The 27,995-nt window shown below is 29.9% G+C and overlaps 1 protein-coding gene across 3 annotated transcripts; it reads left to right on the forward strand.

Annotated features, from left to right (window-relative positions):
* Positions 1 to 82: 82 nt before the first annotated feature.
* Positions 83 to 27,928, forward strand: LOC109601935 (KH domain-containing protein akap-1). 3 transcript variants are annotated; one of them, XM_020018242.2, is made up of 10 exons: positions 83 to 242; positions 23,379 to 23,658; positions 23,899 to 24,172; positions 24,230 to 24,607; positions 24,716 to 24,838; positions 25,105 to 25,533; positions 26,068 to 26,245; positions 26,302 to 26,520; positions 26,576 to 26,703; positions 26,767 to 27,928. In XM_020018242.2, the coding sequence occupies exons 2-10, from the start codon at positions 23,423 to 23,425 to the stop codon at positions 26,905 to 26,907; spliced, it is 2,106 nt and encodes a 701-aa protein (XP_019873801.2). In that variant the 5' UTR covers positions 83 to 242; positions 23,379 to 23,422; the 3' UTR covers positions 26,908 to 27,928. The 3 variants fall into 3 exon arrangements, with proteins under 3 accessions (XP_019873801.2, XP_019873803.2, XP_019873802.2); XM_020018243.2 differs by lacking the exon at positions 83 to 242 and adding an exon at positions 12,733 to 12,941; XM_020018244.2 differs by lacking the exon at positions 24,716 to 24,838.
* The last annotated feature ends 67 nt before the right edge of the window (positions 27,929 to 27,995 follow it).

The raw sequence follows: 27,995 nt of genomic DNA on the forward strand, positions 1-27,995 counted from the left end.
TGCACCGCATCGAACGAAACCCATACCATTTTTGGTCGCGTATAATTTTCAAATCCGCCATTACCGACCGTACGCCGCCATGATGCAAAGTTTACAGACAACACCGTAGCACGTGGAAAGTCCGCTCCGTAATCGGGTGAAATTTTCGCGTCCAAAACCACCCCGTAATCAAAATTAGAACGCCAGGACATTGCAGACAGTGTCCCGCGTCACATTGCCGAGCAGCCAGCGTCCAACAAACCGTAAGTAAAGGGATAAATTCGTTTTGGTGCGGGACACGGCACGAGCAATCTGGCCAGGCAATGTGGCCGGCTCGCTCGTACCGCTGAACCGGGGTTGCGAACGGGGAAAACGGGGCTGTTCACGGCGTTCGGGAACGTCACGCTGACGGGTCGCCGGTCTATTTTCATTGACGGGCGCCCGTCACTTCTTCATGTGGCAAAGAACCGGGGAAAAAAGTCGAATTGGGGGCGACTTTTTGTGACACGGGCCGAACCGGCGGCTCGTTTAGAATAAGGTCATGGACGGACATTTTTTTCGATTCCACCAACGTCGCGGACGGACAACATATTTTATTGATAAACCGGAAGTATTGATAGCGAATTTGAAAACACAATATGGTAAATTGCGTAAGTTCCTGTACCTCGTCTTGTTAAGGAATGTTGGGAATGCTTTCGATCGGTTTGAGGACGTTTCAACTGTCACAACAAATGGAATGTCCTGTACTATTTTATGATTCTACTTGTTAACCAAGTTATTGTACATAATTATTTGTTCAAGTTGTTTGTTTTAATTAAACATGTGACTTAATGATTTGTTCAGTATTATCATAGACTAACACACATATTTTATGAAATTTTGAATGATTAACAATTACAACAAAAAACACTCATTCAACCTTATTCATTAAGCAAATTGTAACAGAATGATTTACCATACAATGTTGTTGTTAATGGGGGGGAATTTACTATTTTCATTCCATAATGTACCTAAAATAATTATTTATCTGTTGTGGTTTTAACATATTGTTTCAATTAAGCTGCACATTTCACATACAAAAAGATCATTATTATTTCAACCTTACCCACTAAACAAATTGTTAGAATCTTTCATTTTACAATATGTTTGAGTCTAATGTAAGAACTTTTTTATTTTTTTTTTCAATAATGTGCTTTGATTTGCTGTACAATAATTTTAATGTTAATATGGATATGGAATAATGGAATATACTTTATTTTATCAAAGATGTTCTTCAAAACTTTATGTTTCTGTCATTTCTTTAACTATTTCAATTAAATCTTTTAAGAAGGGTGTAAAATGAAGAAATAAAAAGAAAAATTCACTATTATTTATCAATAATGTGAATTAAATTTTCTTATTTTGGTTGTTATTTCAACATTTCCTTTAAATGATAAGTTTTACAATTAATAAAAAATAAATATAATTTACGTTCAACCTTATTTACTGCGCAAATTGATAGAAAATTGTTTAATATGCAATAATTTTAATATTATTGTGTAAATTTACTATATTTTATTTTTATTTATTTTTTATGGTGTGCATTTAAATTTTATTTTTTCTGTTGGTTTTTTAACAAATTACTTAAATTATTGCTTTTGAAGAGGGTGTACAATTAACAAATAAAAGTAATAATATAAATTTAGCCATACTTACTAAGTAAATTATTAGAGAATCGTTGATTGTATAATTATTTTAAAATGTCAGAATTTACTGATTTTTATCAATAATGTGCATCAAATTTCGGTTGTTCTTTTAACATTTTCTTTAAATTTAACTTAATAATAATTAATAAAAATAGAAATAGTTTTCATTCACCTTATTTACTAATCAATTTGATAGAAAATGGTTTACTATGCAATAATTTTAATAGTAATGTGAATATTTACTATATTTTATCAACGATATCATTAAAATTTTATATTTCTGTTGGTTTTTTAACAAATTAACAATTTGCGACTGATTTTTTTTTCTTATTCAGACATTCTTAACCTAACCTAACTTCTTTTGACTTGCAAATTTAAAATATAATGTGTTTAGTTATTGAAATTACTGCATTTTTAGCAGTTTTTATTATATATATTTTTTTTTTTTTGCTATTCTCCTTCATTTTGAAACAACGACATAGTAGTTTTGTAAACGTGATTGGAATTATTAACCGAATCAATCCACTTTAAATTAGATAAATAATTAGATAACGTAAAATAGTTAGGCGATAACTTTGTTACCATCTCGTAAAAAACCTTGTAATTCCCAGAACCTCAGATCGGATAAAATCGATGATTGAAAAACAAAAATATTTAACTTTCGTATGCGGCAAAATTGATCGCATCTTTTAAAATAGATTCCGCAACATAAATAAATAGTGAAAAATGTGTCTTCAAAACCCGAAATGGTGCGCTCCACTTCCTGCTTCTCTTCCACAAACTGTATCAATTGATTGCCAAATCTTGATTTTTTTAACTTAACCGAGGTGAGTGAACTGTCCGTTTTTTCTGGGGGACTGGTTTTCGGTTCAGGTGCGTTTTTGGATATGGTCCAGTTTAGACACAAACACACACTTCATATGGGGCAAGATATGCGACCTCTGGGTTATCTTCACGTGTCAGTCAAAAATTTTAGACACCGGAAAAAGTGATTTACATTTTTGGTGTTTATATTAACGTGACTTGGTTTTGAATAAATCTAGGAACTCTTGTTTGTTTAAGTCCTTGTCCTTGTCCCTCGCTACATTAATTCTTTTGCCTCACATTTAAAACACTTTAAAAGAGGGTCTTCACTAGAGCAAATAGGTATCTTTGTGTCAGTTTTTACGTTGTACTATACGACCATTACCAAGAGTTCAAAATTGACCAGAATTTAATAAAATTCCTCACACCTTTTGAACATGTTTAAACTAAATATTTCTTACAAGAAATAAATAATTTGGTTACAGTATGAATACTGCATAAAACAAAAATAGTAAATTAATATTATTTGGCAGTTCACATCAAATAAAAGTGTTTTGGTTAAAATTATTAACATTTTAAAAAGTTTCTATAATTTTGAACACCACTATAGATAGAAGTACAGGTACAAATAATTTTTAAACATGAATTTATTAAATTGAACTAAATATTTTCCCTTACTTATGAATCACCCAATATACAGTTTAATAAAAAATAAATAATTCGGTTACAGTACTGATACTGTATATAATACAAATAGTAAATTAATATTATTTGGCAGTTCATATTAAATAAAAGTATTATGGCTAAAATTATTAACATTTTAAAAAGTTCCTATAATTCTGACCATAACTATAGATTGAAGTATAGGTACAAATAACTTTTTAACATGAATTTATTAAATTGAACTAAATATTTTCCCTTACTTATGAATCACCCTGTATACAGTTTAATAAAAAATAAATAATTCGGTTACAGTACTGATACTGTATATAATGCAAATAGTAAATTAATATTATTTGGCAGTTCACATTAAATAAAAGTATTGTGGCTAAAATTATTAACATGTTAAAAAGTTCCTATAATTCTGACCACCTCTATAGATAGAAGTACAGATAAAATAACTTTTGAACATGAGTTTATTAAATTGAACTAAATATTTTCCTTTACTTATGAATCTCCCTGCATACAGTTGAATAAAAAAAATAAATAATTCGGTTACTGTAGTGATATTGAATATAATGCAAATAGTAAATTAATATTATTTGGCAGTTCACATTAAATAAAAGTATTGTGGCTAAAATTATTAACATTTTAAAAATTTTCTATAATTCTGACCACCACTATAGATAGAAGTATAGGTACAAATAATTTTTGAACATGAATTTATTAAATTGAACTAAATATTTTCCTTTACTTATGAATCTCCCTGTATACAGTTGAATAAAAAAAATAAATAATTGGGTTACTGCACTGATACTGAATATAATAGAAATAGTAAATTAATATTATTTGGCAGTTCACATTACATAAAAGTATTATTGCTAAAATTATTAAGATTTTAAAAAGTTCTTATAATTTTGAATTAAATATTTTTCCTTATATATGAATACAGTGTAATAAAAAAAATAAATAACTCGGTTACAGTACTGATACTGTATAAAACACAAATAGTAAATTAATATTTGGCAGTTCACATTAAATAAAAATATTATGGCTAAAATTATTAATATTTTAAAAAGTTCCCATAATTCTGACCACCACTATATTTAGAACTACATGTACAAATATTTTTTAAATATCATTTATTAAATTGAACTAAATATTTTTCCTTATTTATGAATCACCCTATATACAGTTCAATAAAAAATAAATAATTCTGACCACCTCTATAGATAGAACTTCAGATAAAATAACTTTTGAACATAAATTTATTAAATTGAACTAAATTTTTTCCTTACTTATGAATCATCCTGTATACAGTTGAATAAAAAAATAAATAATTCGGTTACAGTACTGATATTGTTTAAAACAAAAATAGTTAAGTAATATTATTTGGCAGTTCCCATTAAATAAAAGTATTATGGCTAAAATTATTAACATTTTAAAAAGTTCCTATAATTTTGACCACCACTATAGATGGAAGTACAAGTACAAATAACTTTTGAACATGAATTTATTAAATTGAACTTAACATTTTACCTTTACTTTTAAATCATCGTGTATAAAATTTAATACAAAAAATAAATTTATTAAACGGACCAAGAACCTGTGTAATTTTTTCCTCCGGGACCCAATATTTCATCGCCTTACTCCACTGGACCGTCAAGTGTGATAACACCTGTTGGTTATTCCAAAACACGTGTTGGAGGAATTTAAATGCACGCGACCTTGCAAAAATTTCGCCTTTTTTTCTCTCATTTTGGGTTGCGAACGGTAGTGTGTTTTTTTTTCTAGGACGTTCTATTTATAAACGTGCGGTATTTTCGGCACGGTTGTTTTTATTTTGGTCCGTGGGGAAGTCGCAAAGTTGACGCACGACTTTTTTTTCCCGACTAGGTGCCAAGACAATAATCAGTCGTTTTGCGGATCCGTCACGAACCGGATTCCCCGAATTGTGCACCTGATTGTTTTGGTGGGTTGTTTATATTTTTCTGTATGTTTAGACAGGATTTGCGGGAAATCGTTGCGATGTGTCTCGGCACGCCCATTAATTAGACCATAAAGTCTTGGTAGTTGCACGAATCTGCTAAGAGTTAATTAATGATGGATTGAAAAAAATGTGGGAGCGCCATTTAATAATAACGGTCGAAGTAGCTTACAATTTGCACTGGTTAATATGTTTCAGTTTTTTGCTGAATACTCCCACTAGGCAAAAATATGTGGTACACATCCGTTTCATTTGATTTCGCAACACTTTGCTAGATAAAATGTGAAATTATGGTTATACTTTCTTTAGTTCCTCATATGTTCATTTTAACACTTTATTGTTGCAATTATTGACACGTTTTGTCAGTCATTAAATAATTTAATATTTGTTCGTGCCACAATAAACTTGTAAATCTATTTCACCTTTGATGGTTGTACTAAAATAAGTTATTTAAAGCTTTTTGAAATCAACAAGTTTTTAAAAATTACAATAATGATTGACGAAAGAGATATGAAAAGAAAATTGCCAAATTAAATAATTAAAATATGTGAATTAAATTTTGATTTGCTTAGAAAATATATAGATTTTTGTTATTCCCAAATTTTATTATCCTATAATATGAATTTATTAAATTGAACTGAATATTTTCCCTTACTTATGAATCACCCAGTATACAGTTTAATAAAAAATACATAATTCGGTTACAGTACTGATACCTGTATAAAACACAAATAGTAAATTAATATTATTTGACAGTTTACATTAAATAAAAGTATTAAGGTTAAAAGTTCCTATAATTCTGACCACCACTATAGATAGAAGTATAGGTACAAATAATTTTTTAACATAAATTTATTAAATTGAACTAAATATTTTCCCTTATTTATGAATCACCCAATATACAGTTTAATTAAAAATAAATAATTCGGTTACAGTACTGATACTGTATAAAATACAAATAGTAAATTAATATTATTTGGAAGTTCCTATAATTTTGACCACCACTATAGATAGAAGTATAGTCACAAATAATTTTTGAATATGAATTTATTAAATTGAACTAAATATTTTCCCTTACTTATGAATCACCCAATTTACAGTTTAATAAAAAATAAATAATTCTGATACATAATAATATAAAATACTAATCTATATTTAAAAGGTATTCTCTTTCTTAAATTGTTAAATATAATTTAAACAATAATAAACCTTAAATTTTTAAATTTTTTCCTTCCTATTAATTATAAAAAATAATTTTCTAAATTTCTAATTTAATTTTAAATTAATATTGATACAAGAAATAAAAATTACTTCTTTGATTTTAATCAAGAAGAAAAATTGAGAGAAAAATGATGATTTATCCTTACACTTAAAGGTTCTTACTTTCTTCAATATTTTGTATTTAAGTTAAAGAATAATAAATCTTGAATTTGTATTTCTCTTCCTGATTAATGATAAAAAATAATTTTTATTTGTTTGGTTTTTGCACAAATTTTAACGAAGACAATTTTAATTATCTAATTTTAAATTTATGTTAATATTGATGGAACAAAAATTACTTCTTTAATAATAATAAAAAAGAAAAAAGGAGAGGAAAATTATGGTTACCTTACACTTAAAAGTTCTTCTTTTCCTTAATTTTTTAAATATAAGTTAACAATTTTTTTAAATTAACAATGAAGACGATTTTAGTTCTCTAACTTTAATTTTAAGTTAATATTGGAACAAGAAATAAAAATTACTTCTTCGATATTAATCAAAAAGAAAAAAGGAGGGAAAAATATCGATTTATTACTATTACTATTATTAAATTTAAATTAAATAATAAAAAATCTTTAATATCTTCTTTTTCTAATTAATAAAAATATATTTTTCTTTAATTAATAAAATATTACAAATTAAATATGATTCTTTGTCTCTCGTTTTTGTAAGTGTGCCAAATTGTGCTAGTCTAGAATTTCTAAACCTACGTAAAATAAACAAGCTTCAAAATAATTACAACAACAATTCAAAAAAGGCACACGTAAAGGAAATTGCTGCTGCCCCAAACAATCGTTTTATCTTAATGAAATCGCCTATTATCGTCGTGGCCGCGGGGGAAAAACCGGCACGCAGAAAATTCGCGTCGTCAAAAGTTGAACGAACTTTTCGCTGACGCTTTTGCCCAAAAGCGATCGGTCGTGCAGTCGAAAATGTTGCGAGATCTTAAACCGGTTATACATTTTTTTTCACTTGACGCGTTGCAAAATTTTGTCACGTGACGTTTTTCGGAGTGAGTGTGCGTTTTTTTCGTCAATTTGTGGAATATTCCGTTTGGAATTAGATAATAATAATGTTTCCTAGTTTTAAATAGATTAACTTGATTAGAATTAAGTTGGTTTGTCAATGACGATTGGTTTTTTTTAATAAATTCTTTGGTTTTGAAAGTTTTCTTATCGTTGAATTTATAAACATGTGTTTGTAAAAAACGGTCGATTTTTAAATTGTAGTTATCTGGAGTTTGAATTGCGATAAGTAAATTTTATTTTATTTATTTGGCTTCAATGTGTAACGAGTACAAAACTGCTTAGAATGTTTTAACTTATTATTAGAGGGTCATAAAACATTTGTTAGGTTTATTTAAAATCAACGATCGTAAATACCATGATACATATCAGAATATACAGTAATGTTCATTATTATAGTAACTTTTTAAAATGTTAAATATTTTAATCATAACTCTTTTATTTATTGTGACTTTTAAAACAGTAATAATTGATTTCTTCCATTTTTTTTAGAAAAAATTTACCTATTACAGAATAATAATTGATTAAAAAATAAACAAAAGTCCTACCACATGTTGCCAGAGTTAGTTTAAACTTGTTTGAAGAGACCCATGTAAATCTGATGTCATGACTAGCTAGATCCTCCGACCTTTCATCCAGAGAAATGTTGGGATATGTTGAGTAGAATGTTAAGAAAATTTAACCCATCCCTCAGGGACTTTGGAGGTTGTAAGGCATGAAGTACAGGTAGTTTGGAATACTATACCTCAAGGGGAAATAAACCACGTCATTGAATCAATGCCAAAACTTTTTGGGGTGTGTTTAGATAACCTCGATGGGCATTTAACAAAATTATTAAAAATAATCTAAAATCTTTGATATTTTATTTCCAAATTTTAATCGTTTACTTCCTCCTATAATATCTATGGTTTCAAACCAATGTTAAATTTGAACAACCTCTTCTTGGTGTTGCAAACTATTTGTTTAATATATCACAAATTATATATCTTTGAAATTACTCTAAAAGTTACATCCCACAAATTTTGATTTTAACAACTGAAAAACAAAGATGCATTAAAGGGTCCCTTTTATATCTGACACTCTGTATATCTACGAACTGTTTAAAAGGTACAAATTTAGAAATTAATGTGCACTTTATGTGACGTATAAGTGTAATTAGGTGATAATTGCAATTTCAATCGTGTGTCCCCATTTAATAACCACATTTGAAGTCCTTACCCGGAAGTTCTGACGGTAAATTGACCGAAAAATTACTCGATCGTCGGGATAAAATTTTAAATGTGCACTTCAGAGGTTGTCCGAACCGTGATTTAGCATTTAAAAAATACAGTAATTGTCGCAGCATGTACTCATCATTATATATTGTTGTGTAACTTTTTTTCATTCGATTTCCTGTCGCGTTTTGTGTGATTTATTTATTTATTTATTTTAAGAACACATTTCTTTTTATAAAATCGAACCCAAGCGGAAAATCCGTTAACGGTTCTCTCGCCGTCTCAAATCCCCGAGTCTCCACGGTGGAATTTCGGAATGTGAAAGCTCCGTTCGTTACAAAAATGATTGGAAACTGCACACACACGAAAAAAATCGACGGGCAGATACAATAATTAATATGATTGCGATTGGACGGCGTGACGGATCAAAACGCGGGCACGGGGTTCGCGTGCGAAATGTCAGTGCCAAACGAATATAAAATAATGTAATCGAAAATGCGACGACGCAAGGTGGAAAATGTCATATTTTACGTTGTGAATATAATTAAGTCGATTAATTTCGAATGTTGTGCAAAAATTACCGGTTGAGCAAAAGTCACTGCGTGAAAGTGATTCTTTCATTTATTATTAATTTGTATCAATGACTTTGTAAACAGTTTGTTGCTTTGTAATTAATAAATTACACAAATTATAATACTTTTATAAGAAGGAAAACAAAAATTTCTTTTTTTAAATTATTATTGTTGAATGATATAATATTTTAAAGTGAATACACTCCTGGACAAAAGTTTGGAAACCCTAAAATTGAATTGTTTATTATTCGAATAGTTGATAAACAACGAATGATTTAAATAGAATTACTGTTCTATCTCCTATATAAAGGATTAATAAAAATACTTCAATAAATTGTATTTATTTATTCAGATATTATAAAGTAAAATAGAATTTTATACAAAATTAAACTTTTTTATTTGAACATAAGTTTGGAAACCTTATTAAATAATTTAATTTACTTATAATAAATCAACTACAAAACAAGCATTAATATATTGTTGCATAACCATCAGCTTGTATGACTACTGTAAAGCATTTTTCATGGAATCAACCAATTTTTTGGTAAATTCTGGAGGAATTATCTGCCATTCCATTTGAAGCCTTTTCAATAGCTCAGGACCTTTATGTACTTACAATATTTGTTATACCGAATTAAACTGCAGTGTATACTGTGTATTATTGTTATCAATTTCTATTTTAATATTATTTTTTATAATTATTGTTTATTTGCTATTTTAAACAATTATATCCTAGGGTTTCCAAACTTTTGTCCAGGAGTGTATTTTAATTGTTATTTATATTTTAATAAAATCGATAAAAATACACGATTTTAATTTAAATTTAATTAATTAATTTGATTTTAATTCAAAAAATAATATTTTTATAGTAAATTAATTGATTTCTAAATCGATTAAAGGAAACAAGTGATAAAAATGAAGAAAACAAATTAATTATTGTGTAGAATAATTAAGTAAAATATTAGTGTTAGAATTGTTTTAAAACAATTGCTTAATTTGAATAATAGAAAAATTAAAACTTTAATTGTATTTAAACATAAGAAATCCTGTTGAAAGTGAAGTAATAATTACATAAACTGAGTAATTTTATTGCAATTTATTAATTATATATATATATAGTGTTTATTTTATAAAAAATAAAAAACGTAATGCTTTTAATTATCGATCGATCGAATGAATGAATGAATGAATTAATCGATTCCTGTGACGAAATACAAGAAATGAAATAGTAGAAAATAAATGATACCATGTACGTAATACAATTATTGATTAAAAAAGAAATAATTAGTATGAAGACTGTGTTAACAAATTTCTAATAAGAAACTATTGCAACCAAAGTGTGTAATTAACTTCAACGACAATCTCTCAATTTGAATATTGGAAATATAAAAATATGTTTTATCTAAATTAAAGAAATCTATTTAAAAACCAAGTTAAATGTGGACCACCAATATTTGTAAACATTTGTTTAAAATGGATAACCATTTTTAACATTAAAAACTGGGTCAAAAACGATTTGATCATCTTAATCTTGTTGTCGTAACAACTTGGAACCTAATCTAAAATTAGACACATCACCACTTCAAATGAAAAAGTTTCAATATTTTTTTATATTATCTAATATTTACATCAATTTGATATAATCTTATTATCTTACAGAGTCAGTATGTAAACTTGAACTTGACAACAATAACAAGGAGACATTTTTTTACTTTTTTATGATAATTTTTTCAAATTTATTACGCTTATTTTTATTTAATTGAGATTTATTAAATTATCACTTTTTATAACCTGTTTGTTTAAACGTATAATTAAACGTTTAAACTTGAACTTTTCACTATCTACAAATGATTTTCATCATCTCAAAATCCACGGTCAACTAAAATCAAACGTCCTCGTTTAATGACGCAGTTTTCGAAATTTTTTAAAATTACCTTTTATGTAAAATTAAAATTTATAAATTTAATTTTGTTGCACTTAAAAACAGTGTATGATAAATTAATCCATGAACAATAGGTAAACATTTCTCTTTTTAAAAGTTGACTTAAATTTTTAATTTTATCTGTTTATTTACTTTTTTTATTATTTTTTATTTATTTTTACTTTAAAGTTAAATTAGGAAATGGGATATTTTTATTATAAATTTAAAGGAGAAATTAAAGATTTATTGTTTATTATTATCTTATTCATAAAATACATTTTTTTTTAAATTTATTAATTTAAATTAACCATTAATTTAATTTGTTATATTAAAATGTTAAACGTTTTTTTATTAATTTTTATTTTTATTAATTTAATTAAATATTTTTAATTTTTTTAGTTTAAATTTTGTTACTTATTGGAATTTTAAATTTTATAAATTTAAAATAATTTTAATTTTATTTATTGCTTGCATTTTGGTTTCTACAGATTTTAATTTAAAAATGTTAAAAGTTGTTGTGGAAACAACAAACAATAAATTATTATCTGTATCATTGATCCTAAAGTTAAAAAAAAAATTCTTAAAATTTTAATTATAAAATTCTCAGTCTTAAATTTCCAATTTGTTCTTTTTCATTTGGTTATTTTTAATTTAATTGATTATTCTTAACATTTTAAATTTGTTTTTATCTAAGATTTATAAATTTAAATTAACAGACTTAACAGATAGTTTGTTTTGTTATTAAAAGTTCATCCTTTTATTAAAATTTTTTTAATTTACAATTTCTTCTCATTGTATTTCGGTTTTTTGGTTAAAATAGTTAATTTAGTGTTTTTTCAGTTTAGTCTTTTAAATTATATAAATTTAAAATAACAACTTTAATTTAATTTTTTACATAAATTTTCATTTAAAAGTATGAAAGAACATTCATTTTTGACAACTAAGTTTTAAATTAACTTGTATAACCAATATAATTTTTTGTAGTTAATCGAAAAGATAAGAAAAGGATTGTTTAGTCTTCATCTTATTCATAAGTTCTTCTCTTTTGTAAAATTTTAAGCATAATACAAATAATAAGTTTCTAATTTCTTTAAATTTTTGATTTTGTTTTTTTATTAAAATAACTTATTTTTTTATAGATTAGTTTTGGAAAACTTTTTGTGTTTTATCCTTATTATTTTTTCTTAAACTTTTAAGTTTAAAGTAAGTCTATTTTTTCTCATTTTTTCATTTTGGTTTTTAATAAAAGTAATATTTTTTATTAATTAAAATTAAACAATTATAAATTATTATAATTTTTGAACGCTTATTTTTGTGTTAATTATAAACCATAAATATAAAATATTTTTGTCATTAATCACAAAGATAAAATGAGAAGACATTAAAAATATACTTAATTATTTTTTTATAATTTTAAGTGCATAACAAGCAACAACAAATCCCCAGTTTCGCCCTCGTTTTCTCCTTTTTGTATATCTTGATTGACACCCGAGATAAATTACGTCACCGTCCGAACAGGAATCTGCAGGATGAGGTCGTCCTTGGACGACGTTACGGTGGCGGCGCTCGTATACGGTCGCGCGCATGCGTGCGAATCGCGCACTTTCACGCCGTGTCCGTTGACTGTTTGCTGGGGCCACGTGGTAAATTCCGCCGGTCGTCGTCGAGCAGTTCGCACACGTTGTCTCAGAGCGTCCGCCGATACACCGCATTGTTTGTGCACATCATATCTGCTGGTCAGGTCGCTGCGACGAAGGGACGACAGTCGAGAAGTTCGGAGTGTTGTGTGTTGATTCTTCCTTTTTGACATTGGTGTGTGGATCTCGCTATAATGGTAGGTGGTTGGCGAATTTGCGTTGAACTCGTGCCGCACCGTCGAACATATGTTTGGGTTTTGCCGGTACACGTTTTGTACTTAGTTGTTAGTTGTTGGTTGTAGCGTTTAACGGATGGATTGCACTGACGTTTTGCCCGGTAACTACGTGGAACTTTCGAGAAGTTCTTGGACAAAACTAACCTAAGCTTTTGTGGGATGTCTCGACGACCACGTTTTCGTGGTTGCGAATCGACTTTGAAAACATATGTTATAATCGGTTTTAAACTGGTTGACAGTTTCCGGTTAACAAATTTCCAGCGGTGGAAAATCGATTAAAACGTCGTTAGGTCGTCAAAAGCGGTGACCACTCATTGTTTATGCCAATTAACTAATGCCATTAATGTTTGTTTGCGTTACATTCACATGTTATGCATGAATTCCACAAATTACAGTTTTAATAAATAACGAGCTTTGTTTGAAGCCTTATCGAACCCCGATAAATATTAATTGGCGTTTTTTTAACAATTCGAATGGCAATTCAACTTAATAACATATTTATAACAAATGACAATCGCTAATTAACTTTTGGGAAAATTCCTCCAACAACTCAACTTTTTTTTTTTTTTTTTAATTATAAAACGGGATGCTGAGGTTGTTGTACGTCTGGAATTTGGTTTTTTCTCCCGTTAATAAAATAGTTTTTCGTTTTGTGTCGGGATAAACAGGTTTTAGCCTTTTATTAAGCCTTTAAGTATTCAGTGCGGTCGAGATTGGACAGGAAATCGTTTTCGAGCGTGTTAACTGCTTTATTAGATAACCTCTTAATAAATTGAAACGCTTCTGAGAAAAATTCGCTTAATAAATAACAAGAAGTAATCATTTATGATGCTTCAAAAGAATTGTTTCGTTTTACACTTCTAACTTGTAAATTTTTAATTGTTTTGCTTATCATTGACTTAATTTTTTGTGTATCTGTCACAACATTGTATACATAAGTATACATAATAGTAATAATAAATAATGCAAAGCATGTTGCAGTACAAAGATAAAAATACGTTAAACTGGTGCGATTAATATTTATGATGTGCATACTGTTTCCAGGAACATTTTCCTTTTTGGAAACATTGATGCCACACCATATAATCCGTTTTAAGTTTTGTACAATACACAGGTAAACAGCCCCAATAATTACAACTTGTGCAGGTAACTTGTAGTTTTGTGAATTTGTATTTTTACTGCAACTCAACTCAAAACGTTGAATTAATTAATTTTAGTAACTAATTTTCCTTACAATTCAGTTGTTATTTATTGTTATTTGTTTTGTTTTAATCAATAATTACAATTGTTTAAAAACATAGAGAATGTACAAATTAATATTAAATAATGCAAAACATGTTACTATAAAACAAAGACAATTGTATAATCAACTAATATAATTAACATTTATAATATGCAGTGTTTCTAGAAAAATTTTCCTTTTTACAAATTTTGGTCACACAGTATAAACAATTTTAATTTTTTTCAATGCCCTAAGTTAACACCCCCGATCATTACACAGGTAAAACCAATTATGTTTTATTGCCAAAATTTTTGCATTTACTTTCAAAATATTTAATTAGCGATTTCTCAATTTGCAAATATTTTTAATGATTTGGTAGATTTTTATCTTAAGTTGTTAATTTTTTAGTTAACTGTCAACGTGTTGTATAATACAAACACATATTTACTTAATATTTGAATAAACATAGGGTGATTCATCAATTTATTCCTAAGAAATTTAAGGAGAACGGAAAAAGTAGTTGTTTGAAATGTTTATATCAATTATAACTTATCTTGAACTATTTTTATAGTTTATTTTTTATTGAAAGTGACATTAATTGTTTTATTTTCAATGGAACACCCAGTAATATTTTTGCATTCCTATTCTACATGTTATTGTAAATAAAAAAGGTATAGGTCCTATACCTATATTCAATGGATTTGGAGTTATTAATTTTTCCAAACATTTGGGTCTAATGATGGTCTAAGTAAAATGTCTGTAAAGTCACCATTTTTTATTCTGGAAAGTTCATTTTCGACATAACCATTAACCAATGAACATCCTTTAAGAAGCATTTTTTGGTACTCCCAAATTTTATACAGGATGTTCAATATTTACTACAGACATTCTAGTAAAACCATCAGTCTGTAAATTTTTTGAAATAATATTAATAACCAATGAATTTAAATATGGAATAGATTTAAAAATTATACTGGGTGTGTTCTATTAGTAATAAAGTTAGTTGACGCCACTTCTAGTGAAACTGGAAATGAAATTTTAAATATAACAAATTAGAAAAGTAGGTCAAATCATATTACAACTGCTATAAAAATTTGAAATCAATACCTTAGTTGCTTTTCCTCAATTTTCCAGTTGAATTTAAATATACCCCTTAGAAAGATCAACTCGATATAATTACACCATCAGTCTGTCAAAATTTTGGAAAAATATTAATTAATTCAAAAGCTATTGGTGTGTTAAAATCCTAAAATATACATGGTGTTCCATTGAAAAAACAAAATTGAGGTCACATCCAGCGAAACGGGAAATTTTGTTTAAAATAAGTTACAATAAGTTAAATTACAATTACAATGGCTAAAATAAATTCAAATCACGTTTTAACCCTTTCTCTTCTCCATAAAATTAATGAGTAAATATATTTCCAAAATATATAATTAATTAAATTAAACGTTATCAATTGTTTTCAATAACTTCTTATTAGCTTTAAAAATTTAGTATTAATATTAAATATCGCCAAACGTAATACGAAGACAAGTATATAATAAAAATTTTAATAACACTTAACCATTTTAAATTTCTTACAATTTACAAAGGTAAAATAAAAATCATAAATTTCTACTTCCAATTTAATCAATAAATACGAAAATATTTTGTTAGATTTTTATCAGTCTATGTTAACAATTTTTTATCAAACAAAAATAGATTGCAGGAGTAATAAATGTACAAATTAACATTAAATAATACAAAACTTTTTACAGTGCACATACAGAATTATTTCTTTATTTGTACTTTGTTATTGTGTCTCACGACATTCATTGTTAATTTTTTGCATCAAAAGTTTACTGTGTATTGATTGATTTTTTTATTTATTACATAAAATATTTCAATAATTAATTTTTCTGTCATATTTTTTAATAATATTATATATTGTTTGTGATTATTTTTTCAATTTTCTTTATCAAATACGTATATTGATTTTGTACGTTTCCGGATAATAAACAAATAATTACTAAATAATGCAGAACATATGTATATGTGCAAACTTTTCCACGAACATTTCCTCATTCGGAAATTTTGTTGACAACTCGCATAATTTTTATGATTTTTATCATTATTTTTTTCTTTCAAAATATTTAATTAATAAATTTTCAATAAACAAATTTGATTTATTTTTCGTTATTAGTTTAATTTTCTCTACTAGATATACGAATAATTATATAATTGTCAAAAGATGAAACATACAAGTTAACACTAAATAAAACAAAATGTACAAAATTAAATGCATAATAATTAGATTAACATTTATAATATACATATTGTTTGCAAGTATATTTTCCTATTTAGAAATTTTGTTGCTATGCTGTTTAATCCATCCATATTACATTACAAAAATGCACAGATAATTTTTAATCTTATCCAAGTAACATCAGTCTACTAATTTATTTTCATATCCTATATTATAATTTTTATATTGTTTTTCAAAGCATATTAATACTGAATTTTCACTCATATTCTCTTTAATAATAAAAACGAATTTCAGTCGTCGTTTGTTCAATTTTCTTCGTCTTTTACCTTCATCAAGATGTTTCCTTTTCGGAAATTGGGTAGTCACATCATTGGTTAGTCGATCAATTTAACATTTCTAACACACAGGTAAACGTCCTCAAATCATTTAACCAGGTAAATTCGGCCGGTTCCTTTTCTCATCTTGTTACCTTCGTACCAAAAGACCTTGATGGAATGACCAGCGGCCCGAAAATTAATATTCAAATCAGTTTCTAATGTCGTACTCGTGTTTAGTATCCCACGTCAGGTTCCAACCAAACAAAAAAAAAAAATTCACGTTTGCTTTTTGTTTTAATATACTTTGTACAGTTTTGTACTTATTTATTTATTTATTGTCGGATCATTGTTTTATTGGTGCGCCTAGGAAACGCGGCCGAAGATGGTACGGTACTTTTTCGCGGCAGACAATGGCTTGCACAACATGTTGCATTGTTGTACAAGGCAGTTTTTTGCGCGTCACGCAGTCTTGGTCGGATCAACCGTGGAAACGTAGTCGTAGGAAAACTGGACCTGGCCAACGTTAATTAGTCAAGGTCGGGCGGTGACTAAATTTGTGTCAATAACACGCGCCGAAAATTTCCCCCCATCTCACGAAAACAAACAGGCGAAAATCGATGTTGTGCAACCTTAACCCTCGGGGGATTTGCTTGTATTTTTTTTAATTGTTATATAAGTGTGTTATAAAATCGATTTTTAAAGTGCACATTTTTCTGTGCTAAGGTTAAACCGGATTTTTTTATTGAAACGAGGTGAACGCTTGTTGCCCAATTGAAATTCGTTATTTTGCGCAACCCGGCTTAGTTTTGGACTAATTCGGTGGAAGCGGAAGCGTTATTTTTTGCGCAGACTAATTTATTGTTGTTTTTTTTTAATTACCGTTATGACTTTTCGGACAAGGACCTTGCGAACAATGAAAGAAATTGTGATTGTACATGTGTTGGTCAATCGGCGGATTGATTGGTCTATAGGTCACTGGTCGACCCTCGATTTCAGTCCCATTTACATATCGGCGGTTCGAGAGATTCGAAAGCGGTCGCAACCCGGAATTTCCACATCGGTTTTGGGGGGATTAATTAAAAATATATACAGGATGATTCACACAACTAATAAATTGGACGATTTTGGATAACTATTTATTTAAATCTGGAATTACGGTTATGGAGCAGTAACGTGATAATATATGTTTCTACAAAAAAATTTCAATGCTGCGCTACTTCCGGTTTCAATAAATTTAATTTATAAAAGGTTAGAAAGATTAGAATCAACAATTTCATAAATATGCATTAGTTATAATTAGATAGTTATTTTCTCTCTGAAATATTCAGAAAGAAAATGATAAAAAACTCAATTTTCTTAATTCTTATTAAAATTTTAATGATATATCTTGTGATTAATTATTGCTCAATAATTTTATTAATGTTCGTTGTTTATAATTAAAAATAAATTTCTATGGAATATTTTAATTATATTATAAAAAAATATACAATATTTGTTCATTTATAAAATTTTGCCTTTATATTAATATTCTGGTACATTTAGTACAGTTTAGTTTAAAAAGGTTGAAAAAAATTAATAGTTTTATTAATTTTTGTTAGTTAAGCAATGTACAATATTTCCTAATTTTCAACATTTTAACAAAATTATTTGTTTTACTTTAATAATATGGCATATTTAACAATCAATTTAGTTTATGTAAGGTTAAAATAATTAATAGTTTCATTAATTTTCCTTAGATACAATTAAATAATTATTTTCTCTCAGGAATATTGAAAAAATATACAATTTTTCCAAATGTTTAGCATTTTAATAAAATAATTTGTCATTACTTTAATATTCAGGCATATTTAACAACCAATTTAATTTATAAAAGGTTAAAATAATCGATAGTTTCATTAATTTTCGTTAATTACAGTTAATTATTTTATCTCTGGTGTATTCAAATAAAATTTAGAAAAATATACAATTTTTCGTTATTTTTAACATTTTACTAAATTTAATTGTCATTATTTTAATATTCTGATAAATGTAACAATCAATTTAGTTCATAAAGTGCTAAAATAATCAATGGTTTCATTAATTTTTCTTAGTTAACAACTAAATAATTATTTTTTCTTTGGAATATCTAAATAAAATTTTTAAAAAAATCCAATTTTTCCTAATTTTTAATATTTTAATAAAATAAATAATTATTTTAATATTTTGGGATATTTAACAATCAATTTAGTTTATAAAAATAATCGATAGTTTCATTAATTTTCATTAGTTACAATTAAATAATTATTTTCTCTTTGGTATATTCAAATAAAATTTATTTTTATATTATTATTTTAATATTCTGACATATTTAACTATCAACTTAGTGTATAAAAAGGTTAAAATAATTATTTTCTTTCTGGAATTTTAAATTAAAATTCAAAAATTATACAATTTTTTCTAATTTTTAACATTTTAATAAAATAATTTGTCGTTATTTTAATATTCTGACATATTTAACAATCAATTTAGTGTATAAAAAGATTAAAATAATTAATAGTTTCATTAATTTTCCTTAGTTACAGTTAAATAATTATTTTCTTTCTGGAATTTTAAAACAAAATTCAAAAATTATACAATTTTTTCTAATTTTTAACGTTTTAATAAAATAATTTGTCATTATTTCGGTAATTTTTGTTAGTTAAGATTAAATAATTATTTTATCTTTGGAATATTCAAATAAAATTTTAAAAAATATATAATTTTTCGTACTTATTAACATTTAATAAAATAATTTGGTTTATAAAAGGTTAAAAAATAATCAATAGTTTGATTAATTTCTGTTAGTTACAATTAAACAATTATTTTCTCTCTGGAATATTCAAATAAAATTAAAAATATATACAATTTTCCCAATTTTTAACATTTTAATAAAAAAATTGCCATTATTTTTATATTCTGTCATATTTAACAATTAATTTAGTTTATAAAGATTAAAAAAATCAATAATTGCATTAATTTTCGTTAGTTCCAATTAAATAACCATTTTCTCTGTGGAATACAATCTTTCTCAATTTTCAACGTCTTAATAAAAATTTGCAGACTTTTATATAAGACGTGCATTCCAGATTCACCTGTTACGGTTTTTCACGCGGTCGACGGAGCGTCGCGAACAAGAATGTTAATGAGATAATTTCGCGTGCGGAAATCTTACGAAGCACTTTTAAAAAACCTATTTATTATTATTATTAACGTACCGGTAGGGATTCCCGTCTTCGCGTGTCGGCTAATTATTTCTCGTTCTTATTCCTTTACTCTTTGGGCTTTAATCGATTTATGCAAGTCGGGCGGCGTTTCCCGCCGGAATTTTCTGGCAAAATTGTGCGTCATTGTTCCTTCCCCCAGTTTTCCCTTTCGACGGCGCCTCGTTCTTCGGATCGATCGAGTCGCGGCGCCCTTGAATTTTAGGCTGGGTCAATCGCACGCTGAAAAAACGTTTTTTGGTGTTTGCTTAAAATATTATTTTTGCTTAATTTAATATATCTGTCTGTTGACGGATGCTTTAATCGTGGTTTACAAATGTGTTAATTGCATTTACATGTATTTTATTTGAGGTCTTTAATATTTATGACTTTTTAATGTTTGAGTAATTGGAAATTTACCTAGTTTTAGATAATTTTTTATAAATGTCGATGTTTAGTTATTTAATTGCCGTAAAAATCTTATCTGCCAGTTAGCCGTAATAAATACCTTTTCAACAGGACTAGTAAATTTAATAATATGTTTATTTAAATATACAGGGCGTCCCAAATTGATTGATTTTCTTTGATACAAACAATTCTGATGTAAAAAATATATAAAAAGGGTATTTTTAGAGCTATCAAATGTGATATTTTTAAATAAATGTGCTTAACGGATCTTAACTATTGATTTGTTTGAAAATGAACATAAAATTTGATTTTTAGTAACCTAAATAAAAAAGTACAAGTTACGCCCTCTGTGTTCCTTAAACAACAATATTATTTATAAAAATTAAATATAATTTGATTGTATTACAAATAATTTTTTTCAGCCAATTTGATTTTTTCAGACACTTTGTTATTTTCACACCGTAAAATATTGGATTTTTTCTTCTACATCTAATTAAAATTAAAATCTTAAATTTGACGGTTATTAATAACTTTTGAATAAGTTTAGTAATATTGCTATAATTTTTCGACATAAACTTAATTAAGGGCCCCCTGTTGACCGTAAACATCCAACACAGTGAAATTTTCAATAAGCATCATTATATTTACGATCGTCGGTTTTTAAATACAGTTACAACTTTCTAAGACACAAATCGGAAACGTTATGGAAGAAATCAGGCGTTTTGCAACAAAGAAAATGCGCAAAAAAATATTATGTTAATCCGAAGTGAATGGCTTTTAATTCCCCGCATTGTTTCAGATGATGTAAAACGAAATGATATTTTCATTATTGCAGCTTTGTATTTAATAAATACCGTTTTTGTCCGCCCCAACGCATAATCCGTTGCGACACAATTTACTTTACAACTGCAAGGTTAATAAATAAGAGGAAAATCTGAAAGTTCAACACCTGTCGTGCCGGACAATGAAAATTTACCTAACAAAACGGCGACACCTTTTGTGGCCGGCGTCCCTCTAGAAAAGCCACGTGCTCCCGACACTCGTGAAAAGGGCTCGCTTTCAAGGACGCGGCAGGTGCGCAAACCGATCCACCCCGCGGGGATAATCCCTTACGAAATGTAAGCGAACTCTCTTTGTTGCGCCAGCCGGACCGGCGTTGTCTTATCCGAGGGATCGGTTTTCGGTTTCCGATTCGCGACTGGTCTATCGGCTTACAACATCCCGAAGGCTGCCGGCTACTTTCTAAAACGGTTTTTCAGCTCCAATTCGTCGTGCGTTATCATTTATATTTGATATCTGTCGTTTCACAACGGCACCGCACCGCAAAACAACAGGATGTGTGCGTTTGACGGAACGGTTCGCGGGAAAACATGACGCACGCCCTCGCACAACCCTCGCCTCGTTCCCATTTTCAAGGGCGAAAGTCAGCCGGGTAAGGGAGCACCTAACCTTTTTGATCAATACGGAAGGGATGCTGCCGGTGGCACGGGCTGTGCGTGTGGGCAACAATCGTGGAACTTTTTCTGGTCCATTATAAATAGAAGAACGAGGTAAATTCGTCGTCGACAATAATGTATTAATAGAAACGGAGTAGGGAATATAAACTGTGTTGTTTATCGTTGGGAAAAAGATGCCAGAATTAAACTGCGCCTTGCGCAACGTCAAAAAAATGTATTAGGTCCATATTTTTTATTCAAAGGACGGTTATAAATAGTAGAAACTAAGTTTGTGCACAAAGGCTCTACGACCTTCTGTCTAGCCAATACCTAGAAAATAATGGGTAGAATAAATATGAAACTCTGCGAAGAAGGTCACAAAAATATCTTAAATATGTACTTTAAATATATTGTGTGTATATAATTAATAATTATTATATTAAACATAAGTTGTCATAATATTAATGGAAGATTTATAATATTTTTAATTTGTATACCCCTCAAAAGAAAAAGTAAATGTATCATTATACATATAGATAAAGATAGAAGCAATAAATAAAGAAATCTGTAATCGTAAATTGTCTCAACTTGAGAACCATTGAAAATAACAAGTAAATTAGTAATTTTAAACTTCTATAAAAAGGTTTTACGATTGTTAGAAGTATTTCCAGACCAAATAAAAAAAATCTTTTTTGATGAGCAGTACATTCAATTATAATCTAACATATTAAAAGCAAATTTTTCAAAAAACCCCAGTCTTTTAGTAGAAAAAAGGATACACCTAATAAATATCCCCCAGGGTGACTATTTTCTTAAATTATTTTGCCCTATATATATATATATATATATATAATTAATAATATAATTACAATATATATATATATATATATATATATATATATATTTATTATAAAAGACCAACAACGAAAACAATCATTAACCATGTTACACATTAAATCCAATATCGAAATGGAATATAAAAGAACGACTGACGTCAACTTTTCAATTTCGTCGATAATTTTTTTTTTAACGACGCACGTCGTGGGCGAATTTATCAACTCCTTCGAACTTGACGTTGACACGTGCACAGTCAACTTGACAGTTTCCCCGCTAAACAAACGTTTGTTGTAGTTTTTTTTCTTTCTAGAAAAGGCAATTATACGTACCAATTAAAACGGAATTAACGTCCGCATAAAATCAAGAAAATTACATCCTGTGTGTGCCCGTTAATTATTTATTTGTATGTTACGCGGGGTTGCGTTCGATTATCTGCATTCCGACACTGACACCGCGACACCGTGGAGTGGTGAAAGTGCAATTATTGTCTGAACAAACGTAACCGTCAATCAAACCAGCATCGACCTCGTCGCATTGAAAAAATGGTATTTATTATTAAGTAAAAATTAACGTTTGTTCGGGTTCGTTGGTCCGATTGTTACGTTCACCGATTATTCCCCGATTTGGGATTCGTTATGATGGCATAGTTGGCTGTGTTTTTGTTAGGTGGTTTGTTTGTTACAAAATTTTGACGTATCTTTCTTTTTGACAGGATAACGTCGTTAGTCAAAGGGTCAACCGTGGATCGATCAAGCTATGGCCCCGTCCCATTCACGTCAGTTCTTAGCGTGGAGTTTGCCAACTATAGCCGTAATACTCAGCTATTTGTGGTACAAAAAGAAGAGAATTGGTGCAAAAAGTGACCCAGGCGAGTTGAGCGCCGCCGAGGAATTGAAAGCGACGGAAAACGGTGATAAGGAGAAACAATCGCAATCACAGCTTGAGGATCAAGTAGACGAGGCCCTTAAAACTCCTCAGAAATTGTTTAACAGGTTAGTTAGAACATATGTCACCTGTCTAATTTTCCCCCATTAATATATGATATCATACAGGTAAAAACAAAATTGTACCACGATCTAGACAAATGTCCAAAGCAATTAAAATGTTTTCCGCTTTTGTTCAAACCCATTATTTAGTAATTGACTATGTATTTTATCAAAAGATAGATAGGCTGCAAAACAAACCCATCATTAAACTTCAAACATTCTAACCTCTTGTGCGTCTATTCGCAGATCATTGTCGGGCGTAGAAACGTCACCGATAGATATAGTGGTGCCGAAGCAGTTGCGTTCCAAGTCCAAATCGAACCCAGTGATCATCAGTGACGAGGACCTGGACGTGGAGATCGAGAAAGTCCGGTCGATGAAAAGTAACGGCAATTTGAGTCGTCAGAACAGCACCCCGACCAAATCGGGTACTCCTTCGCCCGTCCAAGAGAAACAACCATCACCAGTGATTGAGAGCTTCAGTCCAGTCAAACAATCCGTCGTCCAATCGCCTATCAAGGTATTTTTTCTTAAATTTAAATTTAGGTTTCGTTGACTAACGCATGATTTTGTGCAGATCCGTTCTCCTGCCAAGGAAGCACCGATTGTGTTCCAAAAAGTGACCCACCCCCAACAACTTAAACAGCTGCAGCAACAGCAACAGCCGACCCAAACCAACAAACAGCGCAAGAGCAAGAAGGGCAAGAAGCAGTTGAAAGCAGCAGCTGCAGCCGCCGCCATGGCCCAGAAGGACATCGCCGTCGTCGAGGAAAAGCTGGCCAACATGCAGATCGGCAACAAGGAAAACACGGCGCCGCCCAAGAACGGCACCACCACCAGACAGAGGACAGACTCGCAGCGCAGGAGCAGCGAACGCGACTCCGCCAATCACAGTCCGGCCGACGTGATGCTGGCCAGTCCGTCGCTGAGCAGCATCTCCGACAACCACAGCGAGGTAAGTTTGATTCAATTGAACCGGCATGCGACTGCTCGTGTAATCGCACTAAGGGGGGGTTAAGCGAGAAAACATTTAAGTGCGAACGTGCATGTTTCCTCCCTCTAGATGGGCCGGGTACAGACGGTGAGCACAAGCAGCAACGGTAGTGCCGCGGATGTGCGCAAGGGCAGAAGGAGGAGGAGGGGTCACAAACGGTGGAGGAAATTTCCGACCGAGCGTGAGCACAAGGTTAGTTTCTAATGGGGCGCACACTTTCTTGCAAGTGGCAACTGCAGTAATTGATTTTTGCTAAGGTTGTGTGTTGTCCACCGGCTGTCAAAATTTGGATGGAGGCGGAAGAAATATTTGATTTGATTATTAACTATGGGAAATGGAAACAAGAACATGTGGTTAAGTAAACAAATCATCTTCACACTTCATCTTCAAATTAGAATTAATTCGTTTATCTTTGTTTCATCCGAGACGCACGCTGTGAACGTATTCCGTTGTTGCAGAAGTCTACCGACAGTGGAAAAGGTGGCAGCGACCCGGCCACTCCCCCACCGGCACATCACGGCGACCTAAACGCTGTTTCAACAGTCTCCAACGGGGGCGCGGCCGCCGTCGTGGCCTCCTCTCAACGGACAATCTACGAATTCCTTATTCCGCAGCCGCTGGTCGGCAAGCTGATCGGCCGCAATGGCTTTTTCGTCGCTCAGATCCGTGAACAGACCAAGGCTCACATCGTCGCCCGCAACCATCCGTCCAACAGGAAGGTCAAATTGTGCACCATCGAGGGCACACAGGATGAGATTGAGAAGGCCCTGAAGATGGTGAGAGACAAGTTTCCGTTGAAGAGATTCCCAGAGATGACGCTCGAACAGGTGAACGTTATCCAACAGTTGCCGCAACAGCCGTTGCCTTTGTTCCCCGACCATCTTTATGTAAGTTGTTGAGGATTTTTGAAACTTCATTCAATATAGAAACTTTCTTTTTTTTATTTGGGCTATTCACCTAAATAAAGGCAAATGTGTATTTTTCGTTTTATCATTATATTTGTAATTACGGCGTCCGGAATAAACGGTAGGCCCGATTGAGGGTAAGATTTCATTAGAATGGTAAGTAAATTATGCATTCAAAGGTACCAAATTCTTTTGAACTGGAAAAAATAATTAAATTATAGCAATAGAAAGTTTAAATTTTTAATAATTTTCTGTCATTTTGCCATTTTAAAATATTTTTTCAACAACAAATAATTCCAATCCGTCAAGTTTTACATTTTTAATTGATATTTTTTCAATTACAAATATTTCAAACTTTTGTAGACTAAGATTGTATACATTATATTAAGGGAAAAAAACGAATAAATTCACTACAGCTCATTTCATGCTTTCATATCTTTTTTCTGAGAGAAAATTTCTATATTATATAACTTAAAATTTGTAAACCAGTATTATTATTGTTAATTTCTTTTGCAGTTGAAACTGATTGAAGGCATCAACAATGACACAATCTTGAGTTGCATGGTTGCCCCCGACCACCTGTTCCTCCAACAGCCAATGCACCCCACCTTCCCCAACTTGAACTTGCTCGTCTCGTTCATGAATCAAGTTTATGCCGAAGAAGGCTTACCGACTTTACCTAATCCTATTCCATGTAAGTAACAATTTCTATTACTGATTTAACTTTACGTTAATCCTACTTTTTTGTAGTAAATACTGTTTGCGTGGCGTATTCCGTGAATTCATGGTACAGGGCTGTGACACTGTCCACGGACGAAGAGTCCCAGACCACCTACGTCAAGTTCCTGGACTACGGCGGTTACGCCTACGTAGAAAATAGCAATCTTAGACAAATCAGGGGAGACTTCATGCTGTTGCCGTTCCAAGCAGCCGAATGTCTATTAGCCAATATTAAACCCGCAGGTGGAGGTAAGTTTCTCGTATTTTTATGAATACAAAGTTTTAACACTTATTGTCTTTGTAGACCAATGGTCCGAGGGGGCGTATGAATTAGTCGCAGAGGTCACAAAGGGTGCCCTAATTTACACCCAAATCATCGACTACGCCGAGGAAGGCCTTCCCCTAGTGTTCTGTTATATAGTCTCGAGAAATGTAAGTAGTCCCCCAAAAACTTGATGAATTTGCGTAACTGACTGTCGACCGTTGATATTTCAGCAAGTGATATTCTTGAACCAGCTGCTGGTCGACGAGGGACACGCCGAGTGGCTATCCGTCCCCTACGGTGAGGTGCAGGCGGACGAATGCACGTCGACAAATCTCCAACCGTTGGAAGGTGCGGCCGGCATCACGGCGTAAGGCCGTCGCCGTCCATCCGCGCCCCGTTCGGTCGGTTATTATTCCTCAGTTGTTTTATAGTCACTTGACGATTTCGTTTTTTTGTCAAGCTCTTGTTGATACTTGTGAATTTTTTTTATAGTGCAGTTGGATTAGTTTTTAAGTGAAGCTGTTATATTACGTTTTTTTTTTAATATGCTAAGACGATGAGTTATTGTTGGCCAAGTTTTTTAATTTGAATTTAATCATAATTAATCGTAAGTTCTTGACTGACAATATGTAGATACTGGTGACTGCACTATGTTATTTTACAATGATGTAATATCTTTGTTGTGATTTTGCATTTTTTACGTTATATTTCATTTTACTTTATATGCTTACCGAAGATTTTATAAGCAAAATGAACTATACTTGTCATATATTCATCGACTGTTGCCTTTTTGGCGACTTCATCCTTTGTATATTTAATAATTACATAAGAGTTGATAATTTCGTTGACACATTTATGATTATGTTTTTAAGGTAATATAGGTTTTGTTTTAGTTAATTTTCACACATTTTTTTTTTGTTTTTCTTTTTTTTAGAGCGCTTATGATCCTACTTAAGAATCATTCGCTCGATAAACTTAGAATTAGTTATAAAATGGGTAATTTATTATTGGCCTATAATATTTTATTTAATACTTCTATAATGTACATATTGTATTTTGAGTATTCAATACGAATTAGAGTGTCAACTAGTTTATGTGCTGTATATTTTGGGATTTACACGCTACAGAGTAATCAAGAATTGCGCATCTTTGTCGACTGACTACTCGGGATTTCGGAAATTATTTAGCTCTGCTTTATATTAAACTTTTGATTATTCTGTAGTTGCTTCGTATTTATATTATTCGATAAATGTGTTATTATTTTCCTTTGTGTGTTTTTTAAGTTCAGGTAATTTTTTTTGATGTTAAGAATCTTTTTTTCAATGTTAGTATTTTGTACATAGCATGTAATATAACGTTTTTTGGATTTGACTTAATATAAAATCAAGTAAATCAATTGTTTTATTTTCTTTTGCTTTATTACAAGAATACAAATTGGAATAGGACTGTTATAATTCAA

This window comes from Aethina tumida, chromosome 5, assembly GCF_024364675.1.
Source record: "Aethina tumida isolate Nest 87 chromosome 5, icAetTumi1.1, whole genome shotgun sequence".
Taxonomy (NCBI): Eukaryota; Metazoa; Arthropoda; class Insecta; order Coleoptera; family Nitidulidae; genus Aethina; species Aethina tumida.